General features: G+C 49.1%; 1 protein-coding gene across 1 annotated transcript; it reads left to right on the top strand.

Moving 5' to 3' along the window:
* Positions 1-11,610: 11,610 nt before the first annotated feature.
* Positions 11,611-15,877, top strand: LOC119273201 (senescence-specific cysteine protease SAG39-like). The gene is made up of 4 exons (XM_037554454.1): positions 11,611-12,054; positions 12,155-12,234; positions 14,904-15,058; positions 15,291-15,877. The coding sequence occupies exons 1-4, from the start codon at positions 11,611-11,613 to the stop codon at positions 15,875-15,877; spliced, it is 1,266 nt and encodes a 421-aa protein (XP_037410351.1).
* The last annotated feature ends 2,835 nt before the right edge of the window (positions 15,878-18,712 follow it).

The raw sequence follows: 18,712 nt of genomic DNA, 5'->3' as shown, positions 1-18,712 counted from the left end.
GTACGTGGGCGAGAGGGGGCGGCGGGCGACGGCGGGCGGCGTCGAGGGCGAGGGCGACGGCGGGCGGCGTCGAGGGCGAGGGCGACGGCGGGCGGTGTCGAGGGCGAGGGCGACGGCGGCGGTGTTGATTCGAAGAAGACGAGAAGGGGTTCGGGGCCCTCGTATTTATAGCCCCCCCCCTTTAGTCGCGGTTGGGGAGGCGACCCGCGACTAAAGGGTACCTTTAGTCGCGGTTGGAGAGGCGACCCGCGACTAAAGGGTAACCTTTAGTCGCGGTTGGTGAGGCGACCCGCGACTAAAGGGTTTTTTCGGCGGGTTTTTGTTCCCGCGCGCAACGACCTTTAGTCGCGGTTGGGCAGGCCAACCGCGACTAAAGGTATTCTTAAAATACTTTTTCTTTTTCAAAATGTTAAGAATACAAATAATATATCGAAAAATTCAGAAAAATAAAACTAATTCAATTCAATATGTTAAAAACATAAATAATATATCAAAAAATTCAGAAGAATAAAACTAATTCAATTCAAAATGTTAAAAATACAAATAATATATCAAAAAATTCAGAAAAATAAAACTAATTCAATTCAATAAGTTAAAAACACAAATAATATATCAAAAAATTTAGAAAAATAAAACTAATTCAATTCAATATGTTAAAAACACAAATATTATATCAAAAAATTCAGAAAAATAAAACTAATTCAATTCAAAATGTTAAAAATACAAATAATATATCAAAAAATTCAGAAAAATAAAACTAATTCAGTTCAATATGTTAAAAACACAAATAATATATCAAAAAATTCAGAAAAATAAAACTAATTCAATTCAATATGTTAAAAACACAAATATTATATCAAAAAATTCAGAAAAATAAAACTAATTCAGTTCAAAATTCTAAAAATACAAATAATATATCAAAAAATTAAGAAAAATAAAACTAGTTCAATTCAAAATGTTAAAAATACAAATAATATATCAAAAAATTCAGAAAAATAAAAGTAATTCAATTCAAAATTTTATATGCCTAGGCAGGAGTATGACTAAATCACTCCAAATTTCATGTATCATCAGTGGTATCTCGAATCATTCGAAAATGGACACCAAACACATCACGGGTAATATAATTCACATGATCCATTCAACAAAGTTTGATACAATAAATTATTACACATCATTTCTTCCCTTGTGTCCCTGCTTGCTTACGATTGTGCCGTATCCATGGAGCATCCTCATCATTTAACTTAATGCTTGGGTCGGTGTTCACTTTGAAGGGCGGAATTTCAGCAAACATATTATAATCTTCTGACATGTCTGTCTTGTCCTCCACTCCCACGATGTTTCTTTTCCCTAAAAGAACAATGTGGCGCTTTGGATCATCGCATGATGTACTGATCGTTTTCTTATCTTTCCGTTTCCTCGGTTTGCTACTCATGTCCTTCACATAGAAAACCTGAGCGACATCTTTCGCTAGGACGAATGGTTCGTCAAGGTAACCAAGATTGTTGAAATCCACCATTGTCATTCCGTATTGCTGGTCCACCTTTACCCCACCTCCTGTTAGCTTGAACCATTTGCACCGGAACAAAGGGACCTTAAAGGAGGGTCCATAGTCAAGTTCCCATATCTCCTCTATGTAACCATAATGTGTGACCTTTTGCCCATTCTCGGTTGCTGCATCAAAGCGGACACCACTGTTTTGGTTGGTGCTCTTTTTATCTTGGGCGATCGTGTAAAATGTATTCCCATTTATCTCGTACCCTTGGAAAGTCGTTATAGTCGAAGATGGTGTCTTGGCCAACATGTACAGCTGATCTACAACATCATTGTCATTCATTAAATGTTTTCTCAACCAACTGCCGAAAGTCTCCATGTGGGCCTTCCTAATCCAGGATTCAGGCTTCCCCGGGTTGTCCGAGCGTAAAATATTCTTGTGTTTCTCAAAGTACGGAGCCACCAAGCTGGAATTGGTCAGTACAGTGTGGTGTGCTTCAGTCAGAGAATGGCCGTCCATACATGTCGTTGATTTCCTTCTGATCGTGCCTTTTCCACTTAGTCTCCCCTCGTGCCGCGATCGAGGAAGACCAATCGGCTTAAGGTCAGGAACAAAGTCAACACAAAACTCAATTACCTCCTCATTTCCATAGCCCTTGGCGATGCTTCCTTCTGGCCTAGCACGGTTACGAACATATTTCTTTAATACTCCCATGAACCTCTCGAAGGGGAACATATTGTGTAGAAATACAGGACCGAGAATGAAACTCTCTTCGACTAGGTGAACCAAGAGGTGCGTCATAATATTGAAGAAGGATGGCGGGAACACCAACTCGAAACTGACAAGACATTGGATCACATCGTTCTGTAACCGTGGTAGATCTTCTGGATTGATTACCTTCTGAGAGATTGCATTGAGGAATGCACATAGCTTCACAATGGCTACTCGAACATTTTCCGGCAGGAGCCCCCTCAAAGCAATCGGAAGCAATTGCGTCATAATCACGTGGCAGTCGTGAGACTTCAGGTTTTGGAACTTTTTCTCCGCCATGTTTATTATTCCCTTTATATTGGACGAGAATCCAGACGGGACCTTCATACTGCTCAGGCATTCAAAAAAGATGACCTTCTCTTCTTTGGTCAGAGCGTAGCTGGCATGACCTTGAAACCATTCCGGATGCCGGTCATCAGGGTCTTTCAAACGTTGCTGGTCCTGCCGTGCTTCCTTTGTATCATTTGTCTTCCCATACACGCCCAAGAAGCTTAGGAGGTTCACGCAAATATTCTTCGTAACGTGCATCACATCGATTGCAGAGCGGACTTCTAGGACTTTCCAATATTCTAGCTCCCAGAATATAGATTTCTTCTTCCACATGGCTGCGTGCCCGTCAGCTCCCTTCGGAACTGATTGTTCGCCAGGACCCTTTCCAAAGATGACTTTCAAATCCTTGACCATATCAAATACCTCAGCACCAGTGCGTTCCGCAGGCTTCGGCCGGTGATCTGCCTTGCCGTTGTAATGCTTGCCTTTCTTTCTTACTGGTGAATTTTCGGAAGAAATCGACGATGCCCAAGGTACACGTTCTTCTTACAATTTGGCAAATGTACACTTTCAGTCTCATGTAAGCAGTGCGTGCATGCATTGTATCCCTTATTTGACAGTCCCGAAAGGTTACTAAGAGCAGGCCAATCGTTGATGGTTACGAAAAGCAACGCTCGTAGGTTAAATTCCTCTTTTTTGTGCTCATCCCACACACGGACACCAGGTCTGCCCCACAGCTGTAAAAGTTCATCAACTAATGGCCTTAGGTACACATCGATGTCATTGCCGGGTTGCTTCGGACCTTGGATGAGCACTGGCATCATAATGAACTTCCGCTTCATGCACAACCAAGGAGGAAGGTTGTAGATGCATAGAGTCACGGGCCAGGTGCTATGGCTGGAGCTCTGCTCGCCAAAAGGATTCATGCCATCTGTACTTAGACCAAATCTTATGTTCCTTGCGTCAGCTGCAAAATCTTTGAACTCTCTGTCGATCTTTCTCCATTGCGTTCCATCTGCGGTGTGTCTCAACTCCCCGTCCGACTTACGGTCCTCTTTGTGCCATCGCAACAACTTGGCATGCTCTTTGTTCCTGAACAGACGTTTCAACCGTGGTATTATAGGAGCATACCACATCACCTTGGCGGGAACCCTCTTCCTGGGTTTCCCGCCCTCAACATCGTCACCAGGGTCATCGCCTCTGATCTTATAACGCAATGCAGTGCATACCGGGCATTCATTCAAATTTTCGTATTCACCGCAGTAGAGGATGCAGTCGTTGATGCATGCATGTATCTTCAGAACCTCTAAACCTAGAGGGCAGACAACCTTCTTTGCTTCGTACGTACTGGCGGGCAACTCGTTATTCTTTGGAAACATATTCTTCAACATTTTCAGCAAGTTTTCAAATGCCGAGTCAGCTACACCTGCCTGTGCCTTCCATTTCAGCAAATCCAGTGTGCAACCCAGCTTTTTCAGACCATCATCGCATCCAGGGTACAACGACTTTCTGTGATCCTCTAACATGCGATCCAAATTCTCCCTCTCCTTTTCAGTTTCGCAGCGTCTCCGTGCATCAGCAATGGTCCGACCAAGATCATCAACGGTCTCATCACGTGCCTCTTCTTCACCTTCACCTTCACCTTCCCCTTCACCTTCCCCTTCACCTGCCCCTTCACCTTCAGCATCCTCCATGAAAGTATCACCGAAATGAGCAAGATAGCTTTCATCGATGAAATCATCCCCTTCTTCATCTTCTTCCATTATAACCCCTCTTTCTCCATGCTTGGTCCAACAATTATAGCTTGGCATGAAACCGTGCCGAAGCAGGTGCAGGTGAACTTCTCTTGAGGAAGAGTAACCCTTCTGATTCTTACAGTCAACACATGGACAGATAACAAAACCCTTCTGCTTGTTCGCATTAGCCACTACGAGGAAATCTTTCAAACCCGTAGTGAACTCGCGGGAGAGTCGGTTACCGTACATCCATTGCCGATTCATCTGCATTATTATAATATAAAATATATAATTAACCATCATGCATTTGTTAAAGTAACTAGCTATAAACAATAGAAATTAAACAATGAACAACACACATGCATATTTTATCAATGACACACATGCATGAAAGGTTCAAGTTGCTAACCGTGATCGAGGAGGAACCTCAAGTGTGGCTCCAACACTTCATATCATGTTTGTTTCACGCTGTTGGGCATTTCATCAAACACCTTGTGTGCATAAGAGGAACCAAAAGCAAACCTACACCCCCTTGTGAAGAGAAGTGGCACCAAATGGCTAAGTGAGTGCGCTGAACTGGTATATATAGGGGAGGAGCTTTAGTCGCGGTTGGCCAGGCCAACCGCGACTAAAGGCCTTTGGGCACCTTTAGTCGCGGTTGGCCTGGCCAACCGCGGCTAAAGCCCCTCACGTGCACCAGCTGGCCACCGAGCGCCCTGGCCCAAGCCTTTGGTCGCGGTTCGTCTGCCGAACCGCGACTAAAGACTTCATTAGTCGCGGTTCCTACAGTTTCGCGACTAATGGGGCTGGACGGAAGCCTCTTTTTCTACCAGTGGCTGTTTGAGCTGGTGGTGCTCGCAATCCCAACATAGCTGGTGGCGCTGCAGACAGCCGGAGCTTCTCGCCTTCCGCCTGTTCGGCAGTGAAGATAACAAAGAGTTTGCGGGATACAGTCTCGTCAGCATGTGAGAGTCGTATAAGAGCGGCGATGTCGTGTTGAGTCGGACGAAGCCTCAAGGGGAGACGGTCCACTGCAAGGTTATGGCTACAATGGCAGCCTCGCCCTTGCCGGAGATCTTGCACGTATGGATTTGGATGATGTCCTTTTTCTATAGACCATGCTCCCGTCGGGAGCGGCATCTTGTCCGGGATGCCATGATGTTCTTCCTCAGTCATATGGAGATGGATCTCTTTGGATGTGTTGCTGTCGGCGCCGGCGGGATGCCATGATGTTCTTCCTTGGTCATATGAAGATGGATATCTTTCAAGGTGTCGCCTTGGGCGCCGGCAGCCTCACCGGCTCCTATGCGTGATCTGATTTTTTAGGGCTATACGACGTGATCTGCTGTGTATAGGTGGATTCATTAATATTGACCAATCCATGTTTGGTTAATTGTTTGGGCTTGCTGGTTCAGATCGTGGTTCTGTCCCGTATATGTATTGGACTCTGAGAGGTGTACATGCGAGTCCGTTAACTTCCCATCATCGTGCAGCACATGCCGATCCAAACTCCTCTATTCTTTTCAACTTTTTTTACTTGGTTCTTTCCAACTCTTTATACATGTATGTTGTACGTGTCAGTCCAACATATATATGTTTATAATTTTAGGTGTGTAACGTAATATCTTTAAATCTCAACCGTAAGTATTATTGATCAACGATATATATTATTTTAGCATATGTGGATTAACGTGATGGCTTGTTTTACTTCTGTTTTAATTATACAATAGATAGATATGTTTGTCTCCTCTACACACGGGTATTCAGAATGTATGTGTGTGGCCAACCCATGCAGGTATTTGGATACGTATTTGTTTTTGTTGCATACTTGGCCTTCAACAAGTACAAGTACTTGTATGTAATCCCAAAAAAGATTACCAGTAATTCCACACCTTTGACACATGTGTTAATCAACTCAAACTTAGTAAAAAAGTGGGAGTGGGTGACATATATTTCAAATCGGGTCGGTCGATTAACTGTGGACGTCGGATGGAGATCTAACAGCCCGCGACCCTTCTTCGTCCTTCTTCTCCTAGCGTTCCACCGGTCGCTGCATTGCCACCCACCCTCCCCAGAACAACCACCCCCATCCCACTGGTCTTCCATCGCCCTCGGCCATCCCTTTAGAACCCCCTCCCCCCGCGCCGAGGTTTTTCTTCGGCGAAGCCCCACACCACCGCCCGCACCCTCAATCCTAGGGCAGATACTAAGTAGCCTGCCCAACGAGCTTCTTCCTCCCCTCCGGCTGTTTCTTTCTCAACCAAAATCGATTTACCCAAATTCGAAATTCAGGCGATTGACATGTAGCTATTGTGAAAAAGTAAACACCTTTGACATGCATGTACATGCAAGCTAATAAGTAAATCAACTAGTGCATGCACCTAGTACTACATATACTTCCATGATTAAAATGTATGTGTGTATATATAAGGGCATCTACAACCACGAACATCAAATCCGGCCCCACAAATGCCCGCGGACGCGATCGGGGGCGTTCGCGGAAAGTGTCCACCTCTTCCCCCGGATCTGCCGCATCCGGAGGTAGGCCCACGATGATTCGGACTTCATGCCTTACCCGGATCTTCTCAAGGAGTAACAGCCGGCGCTCCTGCGTTAGATAAGGGTAGCTCCTGACCCGTTGGCGTGGTGGTGTGACTACTTGATTGTGGTGGCGGCCGACGAATGAAATCTGGACGTGGACGAGAGGGGAGAAAATATGGATGGGTAGGGTTTCGGTGCTGACGTTCGCCTTAAATAGTCAGGCTAGGGGCCTTGCACAGGCGCACCAGAGCGCCAACACACGGCGCCATCGGTCCATCGGAGGAGACGCATCTGGTTTTGCGTTTACTGGGTGTCCGACATCTGAGTGTGCATTTACTGGCTCTCCGACTCCGTCTGGGAGTCATCCACTTGCCTATCTTTGTGTAAAATGTTGTTGTTGCGGATCATGTTTATCAATGCCTCCTCCTCATTCAACGTCACGCCCGGATGGTACATTCCAGCAAACAGAGACCAGCCACCTATGGGCGAGGGAGCCGACATCTGTGAATGGACAAGCGTCAACGACTGCAACTGCGATCGAGGCCCCGTGAAGGTGTAGTCCTTGTTGAGTTCGACGATGAACAACACTTGATGTTGTGGGGACGCGGACGGTGGACGCGGACTGTTGTTGCGGGGCAACATACTAGTATGGCGGATACGTACAGTTGTGCCAGCTAGGGCGTCGATGATTGCACGACTAACATCCACCACTTCACACGCTTTAGCGGAGGAGGTATATATTGGCTGAGGGGTGGCCGCCAAACCTGTCCTCCATCGTCTTCTCTTTGCGGTGGCGGAGCATTGCGTGTCGGCATGTTGACCTTGCGGGCGGCCACCACCAACGGGTCCTCTAGCTCCATCATGATGGCGGCAGGCGGCGAAACGGGCGGGAACCAGGTAGTAAATGGCAGGGCTTTCACACGTAAAAGTGATGGAAATGTCCAAATGAGCGGGCTCCATCTCGGCTTTGGCTGGGTCGGTTGTCCGGATATAATTGTGCCCTTACTACCTGTTTATTAGTTGCTTTAGTTTTGTGGCATTTTTGTGAATTGATCTTGGGAGTTGGGAGTTTGGGAGGATAGATATTACTTGTGTCTATTTGATTTGTCATTGAGTAGATGGGGAGCCGCGTGTGGATGCATACGAATGCCCCATAGAGAACAAGGAGCCAAGTTGTGAATGGCCTGGTTGGTCGTAGAATCGTATTGCATGTAGAATCGTAGTTTTTTTTTTTTAGAAAAGGAGGATGACCCCCGGCCTCTGCATCTGGGAGATGCATACGGCCACTTTATTGATTATTCTCGAGGACCTTACAAAGTATTACAACAATGTGTTTGAGTCCACCATCTTGACAACATATGCCCCTACTCCTATCCAAAATGATGAAGGGGTGCTAGCTGGGCCACTACCCAAACCACTCACCTAAGCCTAACATCAAAAGCTGGAAGCCGAAACTCATTCGGAAGCCCCAGCCGAGCCACATACCGGGTCTGGGGCACAATCCGATCAGACGCACTCGTGTGTCGTCGCCGCCATCTTCCACAGGTCTTCAGATCATATTGAGGCTTCTACCTTGTCTGGCCACTCAGCCATCGACGTCACCATGACGCCAGACAGCAACCTCCTCCTGCGCGAGCCCATCTCTGCGCATCGGGCGCCGAGTCTCCACAACGCCATGCCATCGATCTCCGCCGCCATCCAATGTGTGAGATGAAACACCGCTCCACCATCCCTCCAGCCAGCACTTGCTCCAAAACGATGCCCCCAGAAGGGAAAGCGATAGAACACCATCATCATCCGATCCGGAAGACCCAGATCTGGGGTTTCCCCCTGAGCATCCCGAACCTGATGGCGCAGACTGCCGACGATGCCTCGACCATCGGCATTAGCTCCACCAGACGAGCGTCGCCTACGTCGCCGCAGCCTCCAAGATGAAACTGACCAGAATGCATATGTCGACACCGAACCGCCGCCACTTCCACCGCCGCTTAAGCAGCCCCCGAGCAACGCCTTCAGGAAGGAGCACGCCACCGTGGTGTCGTCGTTGCTTGGAACAGGGGGGTCTGAGGTTTTCACCTGAGCTCCTGGGAGGGGTGGAAGGAAGGAGGTCCTCTCCGAAGCCTCCAACGAGGGAAGCAACACCCAAAGGCACTGCCATCGGAGTGGCCGCCACGCCGGCCAAGAGATTCCCCCGAAACCCTTCCAGCCACCGGATCTGCAAGGCCAGCACCCAAGAACGGTGACCGAAGCCACCAAGGGCCGGATCCGCTGCAGATCGGAGTAGATCGGGGTCGAGGACGAACATCACCATGGCCACCAACATCCAGTGAGGATCCGCCGCCGCAGCCGAAGCCCACCACCTCCCCGCCATCCACATGGCCAGGGAAGTGGCCCACCTGTCCACGCCGGCGCCGCCCGCCGCCAAGCTGCGCCGCGTGCCACCAGCCATGGCCGCTGCCATGGATCCGAGCCGCAGGCGGGCCGCCAGCCGCGGTGCCCCGCGGGAGACCAGGGCGCGCCGGAACCCCAGATCGGGTCCAGCCCGTGCGCCGCCCACCTCGCGCCTCGCCGCGCCTCCTTCTGCCGCTGCCTCGGAGACCAGGACCTGGCGCCCAGCCGCCGCCTTCCTTGGGGCCGGCCCGAGCTTCGCCGGGGGCGTCCTCTGGCGGCGGCAGGACGGCTGGGGGGAAGGGGAAGAGGGCGGCGGCGCTAGGTTTTTTTTTACCCCCGAGTCGCCAGACGAGGCGACGCGAGGGTCGAGGGATGAATCCTGCTCTTTCTATGTAGAATCGTAGTGAAACTAGCTAGTATACATGTAGTAGAGGACGCATGCATTGGGGCAAATGAAACTAGAACCATGCGCGCATGCAACGTGTCGTACGCATGTATATGATGAGACGTGTGTGTATCGTGTTTGAGCACAGGGGGCAAATTTTCATGTTTTGACCCTTTTGCAATAGTTTAGTCGGATCTGACCCCAGTTTGAAAAAATTTCGGGATCTGATCCTTTTCCTACCGTCATAGTCATTGGTAGTAGGGTAGCACTGCCTACCGCAAAAATCAATGATGGTAGAAATTAACTGCACCATTACGACCGTTTGACGTGAAAAATACCTTACCGCCAGGGCTTTTGGCGGTAGGCTGTGTATCCCTACCGCCATTATCGTTGGCGGTAAGCCTATGAGCTAGGTGGACACGACCCGGTCTTATACTAGACTCGCTGCGCAGCACCACATGCAGGCATGCATTGCACTGCATTGCGAGTTCATTGATTAGGCCACTGTAGTATATATTCTAGGGACACATGCAACTGTAAATGGTCAGACTAGCTACAGTTCACCTAGGCCTGGTCCTGGTATTTAGTGCAGTACTCCCTTCATTCCACAATGTAGTGCTTTCTTTATTCCCGTGCTTCAACTTTGACCGTAAATTTAACTACCAAGACCTATTGCGGCGGGAGCAAAAATTATATCAGTGAATTCGTATTCGAAAGAAATTTTCAATTATATAATTTTTTCTTCCGCCGCAGTTGATCTCGTTGGTTAAATTTATGGTCAAAGTTAAACCTCGGGAAGCGCGGGCGTACTATATTTTGAAATAAAAGAAGTAGTACAGTTGAGCTTGCCTGCAGTCTATCAATTGTTTAAATGGAGACAGACTTGGAGCAGGGCGTGAGACATGACTTTGCCCATTGTAAAGTTTGACAGGACAGACTAGGATATATCTATGGTCTAGATTAGGACATGTAGCAGGGCGTGAAGCAAACCAGTGCTCGCATGCATTTTTGCAACAGCCCGGTATGCCTACCGCCAAAAATCATGGCGATAGGGTTACACGACCTACCGTCAAAGACTTTGACGGTAGGGTATTTTTCACGTCAAACGGCCGTAACGGCGCAGTTAAGTTCTACCGTCAAGATCTGTGACGGTAGGCAGTTATACCCTACCGCCAAGCACTATAGCGGTAGAAAAAAGGGTCAGATTCCGAATTTTTTTCAAACCGGGGTTAGATTCCGCTAAACTTAGACAAAAGGGTCAAAACATGAAATTTAACCAGCACAGGGTGGTAGGTATACTCGTTGTCATGGGCCGGCTGAATCACACGTAAAAAAAGGGAAGCCCAAAACTTGTCTTTCCCCCAGAGAGAGGTAGGTACCGCAAGCAAACGGGACAAGTGGGAGAAAGGAAAAGAAGATAGGCAAGCGGGGCAGGCGCCGGCCTGAAACAGGGCAACTGGCCTAATTTTCTCCTCAGATAGGTCGAATCGACGATTTTCGAAAAACCACAAGTATTTGGCACTTTCTACCTAAATCTGGGCCGGTTTTAGGCAGAACCCAGGGGTGCCCCGCTCGTTCGCCTCAAGAGCCAGGCGAGTGCCTCGATGGGGGTCTGCTGGGCTTGGGCTTAGCCGAGAAAAGAAGAAAAGAAAAGGCCGGCCGTGCGTGCGTGCGTTGACGGCGCCGACGGACAGACTTGACGCCAAGGTGACGTCATGAGCAGGGGTTCTCGGCTGCGTTTGCGCGAGTATGCATGCGTGCCATTTTCTTCTTTCTTTTTTTTTTTGTTTTGCGGGGACATTGCGTGCATGCGTGTCCAAGGGGCGTACAGGCCGTGGTGGCCATGATCGGATCGGAGGAGAGAAATTAAAGCCCGCGCGCATGCAACCTTGCGGATGGATGGATGTGTCATGTGTGTGGTCGAGTCAGGGCTCGCGCTCATACGAGGAGTTTGGTTCCGCTTCCGTCGGCCCAATCCTCTTCCTACACTTCTACGGACTAGTAGTATATACATTACGTCCATGGCTAAGCGGCCGATGAAGATTCCGGGGGCAGGCCATGTTTCGTCGGGTATTTGTCGCCGCCGGGACGTCCCTGTTACGCCGGTTCTGCAGCCAGTCCACGGCGGCCGGGTCGCCGTCGAGGCCTGGTGGAGCAACCATGTTACGCCGGTTCTACAGCCTGACGGCAGCGGCCGGGCCGCCGTCGAGGCCTGCCGGAGCAACCTTGTTCCACCGGTTCCACAGCCAGACAACAGCGGCTGGGAGGCCTGCGGGAGCAACCATGGCACGCCGGTTCGGCAGCAATGCTGCCGTGGCCGGTCGCTCTCTAGGCCAGCCGGAGCAAGGATGATACGCCAGTTCTGCAGCCAGGCCGCGGTGGTTGGGTTGCGCCGGCTCTGCAGCCCTGCCACGGCGGCCGGGTCGCTGTCGAGGCCTGCAGGAGCTAGGATGCTACAGCTACTAGTAAATACACCTCTCTCTCTCCCTCCCTCCCTCTCTCTCTCTCTCTTAATGAATTCAATTTTAACCTTCAATCTGTGTGTTCGTGTGATGAAACTGAAAGGTCGTCAAATTGCTGCAGTTTCAGAGGAACGTTGCCCATGTTGCAGCTACCGCCGGTCACCGTTTCGGCTTATTTCGCAGGTGAATCACTTAACCTTGTTCAATTATACTAGCACAAACGCCCGTGCGTTGCATCGGGTGAAAAAAAAACCCACACTTCCCTAACCCAATTGCTCAAGACCCCCTCTCATTCCACGACACAACGCCAGGCATGATGGGATGAATAAACTCTTTGAAATCGGCTGCCATGTAAATATATATTGTAGAAAAAATATGCATGTATTTCGGTTTTCAGTTCATTTGTATTCGCCCCACAGGTATGTCACAAAAGCTTTAGTTGGTGCGGTGGCTAGCTTGTCGGGTGAATAAAGTGGAGGTCCACAGTTTGAATCCCAGGTGGCTCGCTTTTTTCTTTTTATGCATTTGTCGCCCGACCTCTCGCGCGAGGTCAATCCAAATGGGCCGGCCCAGTCGCTCGATTCCTATGCGAACGGACGTCTTTTTGACGCAGAATGCGTCAAAAGCAAATCCTATTTGGCGCTACAGGCACCCGTTAACGTGTATTCTGCAAATGGGCACCTGCAGCACCCCGTATTGGGCCGGCCCGTTACTGCGTACTCTATTCCGCAAGAAAGAAGGGAGCCGTCGTTGCGACTCGAACCACAGACCTGTTGGATTGATGTTCGATAGTATAACCACCACGACACACAATATGATCTGATAATATTCAACTCTTTCTTTTTATGCATTTGTCACCCGACCTCTGCGCGAGGTCAATCCAAATTGGTCGGCCCAGTCGCGCGATTCCTATGCGAACAGACGTCTTTTTGACGCAGAATGCGTCAAAGGCAAATCCTATTTGGCGCTGCAGGCGCCTGTTAACGTGTATTCTGCAAACGGGCGCCTGCAGCACCCCGTACTGGGCCGGCCCGTTACTGCATACTCTATTCCGCAAAAAAGAAGGGAGCCGTCGTTGCAACTCGAACCACAGACCTGCCGGATAGATGTTCGATAGTATAACCACCACGAGACACAATACGATCTGATAATATTCAACTCTTGCTTTGCTTTATTCGTTTCTTTTCTTTTTTCCTTTTTTCTTTTCTTTTTTGCATTTTTTGTTTCTTCTTCTTCCTGGTTTCTTTCCCTCACTGACTTCGTTTTTTTCTTAAATACGTGAACATTCTCAAATTCAATGATTTTTCTAAAATTGATGAACTTTTTTTTTCAAATCTATGAACTTTTAATAATTTTTGTGAACTACTTTTAAAAATTGATTATTTTGTTTCAAAATCGATGAATTTTTTTCAAATTTGATGAACCCTTTTCAAAATCTTTGAACTTTTTTCAAATTCAATGAACTTTTTTTCAAATTGGATGAACTTTTTTTGCAAATTGATGAACTTTTTTTCAAATTTTTGATGAACATTTTGTAATTTTTTGTGAACTACTTTCTTAAGTTGATGAACTTTTTTCAAATTGGTGAACTTTTTTTTTCAAATTTTTGATGAACTTTTTTAAATTTTTTGTGAACTATTTTTTTAAATTGACGAACTTTGTTTTTAAAATCATTGGGCTTCTCTTGAATAGGGCGATGTTTTTATGCATGTTCATGAACTTTTTCTGAAATTTGTGAGGTTTCATTTTTCTTTAAAAAAATCATATGTTCTCTCGAAAAAAAAATGGGCCGGCCCTAGTGGTTAGCTGAACACACGTAGGTAGAGCAGGTAGCGAGTTCTTTATATGGGTACAATATGCGAAGTATTGGATAGTGTTGTTTTCGTATCCTACAACACGCAGTGGCCTTTGGTGCGGTGGTTGTTGTGCGGGGAGAAGCAAGTTTAACAAAACCATGTGGGTTCGAATCCCAGCTCTAGCGTATATTTTCCATGGTTAATTTTCCTTTTCACTTCTACTTTTAGAAGTAGCTGCCGGGCGTAAATTCATAGAAAGAAAGCGTATTGTGACGGTGAACTCGGAGACCCAATCCGTGCTTTATTATTAGGGAGAGATTATATATTATTATTATAGCAAAAAGACCCGTGCGTTGCAACGAGAGAAAAATGTTCAATTTGTATGTAAAATTGTAAAATTTATGTAAAAAATGTTCAATGTATAGTCTTCTAAAAATACAACGTATATCAAAAATAAATAAACGTATATCAATTGCAAAATTTGTTCAGGTTTCAAAATTTTGTTTGAATTTTCGATATTTATCCACGATTTTAAAAATGTATTCATATTCAAATATTTTAAGGAAAATCGTCCACACTTATTTCCAAGAATTGCTGAAAGTATTTAAGAAAAATAAATAGACATGTCGCTAAAAACTCGGGCGCTGCAATTTGAGCATTATCAACAGCTAGCTCATGTGGTTGGCGTCCCTGCTACCTAGCGTGAGGTCGCGAGCTCGAACCCATCAAGTGTGGTTTTGTTTTTCGTGCTATTTTCATGTTCTCGTTTCCTGGTTATGGGCCGGCCCGATTACGTACGCGAGGTTTCAGCCAAAGCTCGACTGTTAGACCTCTCGGAATAGTACCACCTGGGATTTTGATTTTGTCTACACGAATTGTAAAAGCGTATTACGACATGAGAAGAAAGCGTATTGTGACGGTGAATCCGGAGACCCAATCCGTGCTTTATTATTAGGGAGAGATATAATCCAAAAGCTCTGGTTAGTGTCCACGGTTCCCACTTGCCAAAGTAAACATTCATCATATTTTCTCAGCTAGAACCACAATGTGCTGCAGATATGCCATGCCTATGGTGATGGTTGCCTTTGGTGTTGGGCTTTGGTGTATGAAGAAGAATGCAGAGCTTGCCGAGAGGGCTGCCCGTCCGTCGAAGGTCGATTGGGTTGAAGCCGGAGTTGTCTCTCCGGTTGTGAGGAATCAAAAGGACTGTGGTAAGTGCCATGAGTTTATTCTCCTCTAGCATGTGTTTTAAACTGTTCTGCTAGTATCATAGTTGATCTCTAGCTGCGTACAAATTACTCATGCATATCAGCACATGGATCCTTTCGTGCTGCAATCCACCAAAAACATCTCCGAGAACTTGAACCTAGACGGCCACCCCAATCAAGCGAGCAATGCTCACTTGGTAAAGCTCCACAAACTTAATGCTTTTATTTGTTGCAGGGAGCTGTTGGGCCATGGCAGTTGCAGCTTCGGTCGAGGCAGTAAATTACCTCAAGACCTGGCGATCAATCAGGTTGTCAGTTCAAGAGCTCGTCGACTGCAACATAGAGAACTACGGGTGTAATGGTGGCGACTACTGCTATGCTTTCCGCTATGTAAAGGAAAATGGGCTCACAACAGAATCTTCATACCCATACAAGGCTCGGCAGGGTATATGTCGCAAACTGGATAAAAAAGTAGAAGGAAGGATATCGAACTTCCGCTATGTCCGCCGAAACGAGGATGCGTTGGAGAAAGCGGTAGCAAAGCAACCCGTGATCGTCACTGTGCAAGGTGATCATTTGCAGTGGTACAACCGAGGCATCATGGACTACAAATATGATAAAAGACTTACCGGCTGGCACGCTGTCTTGGTCGTCGGTTATGGCACAGACTCCAGAGGTGTCAAGTACTGGCGCATCAAGAATTCATGGGGAAAAAGTTGGGGTGAAGGGGGGTTTGGGAGGATCCGAAGGTATGTTGACGATAAGAGAGGCGCTCTGGGCATTTTCGTTTATAGACCAGTATATCCTGTGCTTAGGACTTGAATGATCTTGTAATGTTTGATATATCCTTTGCTTGTGAATTAATGTCCTGTGCCCGGTTTGATCTGTTTTTATTGTACTTTTGAAGAAATTTCATGCCACTGCCTTCATCTGCGTTGTGACGCTGCTTTGATATTTATATATCTCTATATATCTCAATATCTCAGACACAACCATCGCCCCGCGTCGTCCTCCCCCTAGGGCGACTCGGGCGGCCAGAAACCTAGCCGCCGTCGCCGCAAACTCCCTCCTCCTCTCCCTCCGCCGCCGCCGGAAGATGCTGCCGGGCTAAGCCCGGGTGCCGACGGCGGTGGCGGGGAATCTCCTCTCTCGCGCGTCTCCGGGGTGGGGCGGACCCCAAGGCGTGCGGTGGCGCGACCGATCTGGGATCTGCGGTGCGGCGGATGGCTGCAGGCGGTGGGACGCCGGCCCGTCCTCGGACGGCGACGGCTTGACGCGGCGGAGGCCAGGGCTGCGGGCGCTGCGGATGGCCCTTCGGGCGTCGGCGGTGGCCGGCTTGGCATGCTGCCTTCAGATCGGCGACGGCGGCATGGAGGGCCTGGTGGTCTCGTCGGCGGCACCTCCGATCAGATCTGTTCTGACCGGTGCAGCTGGCGGTGGTGGTCATCTCTTCCGCCAGAGGTGGTCGGCCTGAGGCTAGGTGTTCGGATCCCGGGATCCGTCATCTGGCACCAGCTGCGAGTCGGGGAGACGTAGTTGCCGGTGAAAACGGAGCCGACGGCGGGCGATGGCGGCGTTCCACGTCATTACCTTGATGAAGGCATCGTCATGCGACTACCGTCGACCCACTTGTATTGCTCCAGGGAAAACCCTAGAATCTGGTGTTCCAGACCGGACGATGGCGGTTTCGTTTCTCTCTTGGGAGCATCATTTTGTGGAGCAGCGCTGGAAGTCAGAGGCAGGAGGTGGAGCGGCTTCGACTTGCACGGAGCTTCGGTGGAGATGTCAAGTCATGCCTGACCGACAGGTGCTACGCTTGGTCATGCCTGATCGGCAAGTGCTACGCACGACAGATCCTCCAAGGGCTTCAAGCTGTGTCGGCTGGTGATACTTGGCAGCATGGCGTTGAGGTGTATCAGTGGCGACCGCGACGTGTTCAGCTGTTTGCGCGCAGGGAGGAGGTGTCGTTGGGCGCCGTGGTGGAGTCGACGATAACTGGACCGAGTAAGGTTGATGCATCAGTACATTTCTGAAGATGGAGCGGTGGCAGTTGGCGGCGGCGGCCTCTGAGAGCACGCCGGACCAGTGTGTGCCCCAGACCCGACACGTGGCTAGGTTGGGGTCTCAGGTCTTAGATGTTAGGCTTGTCTGCGATGTCTGTTTGGTATTAGGCCAAGGCTATCTGCACCCCTTCATCAACTGGATAGGTGATTAGGTGTAGCGACAGTTTGTTGCTTAGACGGCGGCTTTAGTCCTACTGTTGTATGACTTTGTAAGGTCTTGTGAGAATAATTAATAAAGTGGCTGTATGCATCGTCCAGATGCAGAGGCCGGGGGTCATCCTCCTTTTCAATAAAAATGTCTATATCTTTCCTCTCTTCTATTTTTGTATAAAAAGCACCACTGGATCGGTAGCCCGTACATATATTCTCATCCGACTGTTCGCGATTTATGTTGGACCATGCTAATTCATCATCAGGTAATCATTTAATCCTCTATATCATCCATCATTTGGCCCCTACATATAAAACTAATTCACGATTTAAGTTGGACAACAGCCAATCATCATTTGGTCACCATTGAATTTCTCAGAAAAATGTGATTCAACTCCAATAGTGGACTGTTTTGTTTCTAGAAATGTGGCATATGGCCCAGATTTATAAGAAAGCTCAAAAATGATTCTTAGTGCTGGAGTAACCAGCTTACAAGGACACGGACTCCTCCCCCCGGCTCTCGGGTCGCCCCTAGCGGGCGACTCGGGAGCGACCCCAAACCCTAGCCGCCGCCACCTCTCCTCCCTCCTCCCCCCGCCCCGCCGCCACCCGAGATCCCGCCGACTGCTGCGCGTCTTCCGGTGAAGGTGGCGGCGAGGATCTGCTGCCTCACGCCGCTGTGAGGGGCTCTGGAAGCCAGGGCGGCGGTCCTGGGTGGAGATGGCGGCGCCGATCTCTCCGGTGGATGGCGCGCACGGGTGCTGGTCGTCCCTTCCAGCCGCGTGGGTGGCGTGAGGGCGGCGAGGTCTTGCTGCAGCGGCGGGCGGCTCTTCTTCCTCTCGGCCCCTTCCCCTCGCAGTGGCCTCCTCTCCCGATTTGGTGGCTGGCCCGTCAGATCTGGCCAAGGATGGGGTAGTGGAGTCTTGGAACGGGGGAAACCCCTTGTCGATTTCGCGTCGACCTCGACGCCGGCGGTGCTCCGGTGTCGTTCCCCTCTTGAGGGCAGGTCGAGCTTCCAGATCCGTCCCCCTCTTCCCCCTTCCTGCTCTGGGCGAAAGTCTTGGCCTTTTGGCCGGACGGCGGAGGCGTTCTGGCATCTCAGTCCTCCCTGGAGGCGCCGTTCAAGGGGTGGTTGGAGGTTGGGTGTGCGGCTTGGTGGTGGGTGGCGGCAGCTGTGCTCGGATCCCCTGGTTGCCGGCGTTGTTGGTGGCGTTTGGGTCTTCCACATCTTTTAGTGGCTCCCCGCCTTGTCTGCTGGTTGGCTGCCGGCCGGTGGTGGGCATCCAGCACGGTCTGGACGAAGGGGAGATAGTGGTCTCCCCTCCGGCAGTGGGTGGCGGAGTTGATGATTTCCTTCAAGCGGTCTGGGCCTTCATGTCCACGGCAATTGTCGGCGCAGGGTGGCCTCGGCCCTGCTATTCTGTCTGCTCAAGATCTCCGGCGG

This window comes from Triticum dicoccoides, chromosome 3A, assembly GCF_002162155.2.
Source record: "Triticum dicoccoides isolate Atlit2015 ecotype Zavitan chromosome 3A, WEW_v2.0, whole genome shotgun sequence".
Taxonomy (NCBI): domain Eukaryota; kingdom Viridiplantae; phylum Streptophyta; class Magnoliopsida; order Poales; family Poaceae; genus Triticum; species Triticum dicoccoides.
The sequence above is the reverse complement of the archived record's forward strand: the minus strand, read 5'-3'. Positions and strand labels throughout refer to the sequence as shown.

Bases quoted from the DNA above. Each gene is read 5' to 3' on its own strand.
- LOC119273201 (XM_037554454.1), top strand. From the start codon at position 11,611: ATGGCTAAGCGGCCGATGAAGATTCCGGGGGCAGGCCATGTTTCGTCG. The intron at 12,055-12,154 runs GTAAATACACCT...TGAAACTGAAAG, and splicing joins CTAGGATGCTACAGCTACTA to GTCGTCAAATTGCTGCAGTT. The intron at 12,235-14,903 runs GTGAATCACTTA...AATGTGCTGCAG, and splicing joins CGTTTCGGCTTATTTCGCAG to ATATGCCATGCCTATGGTGA.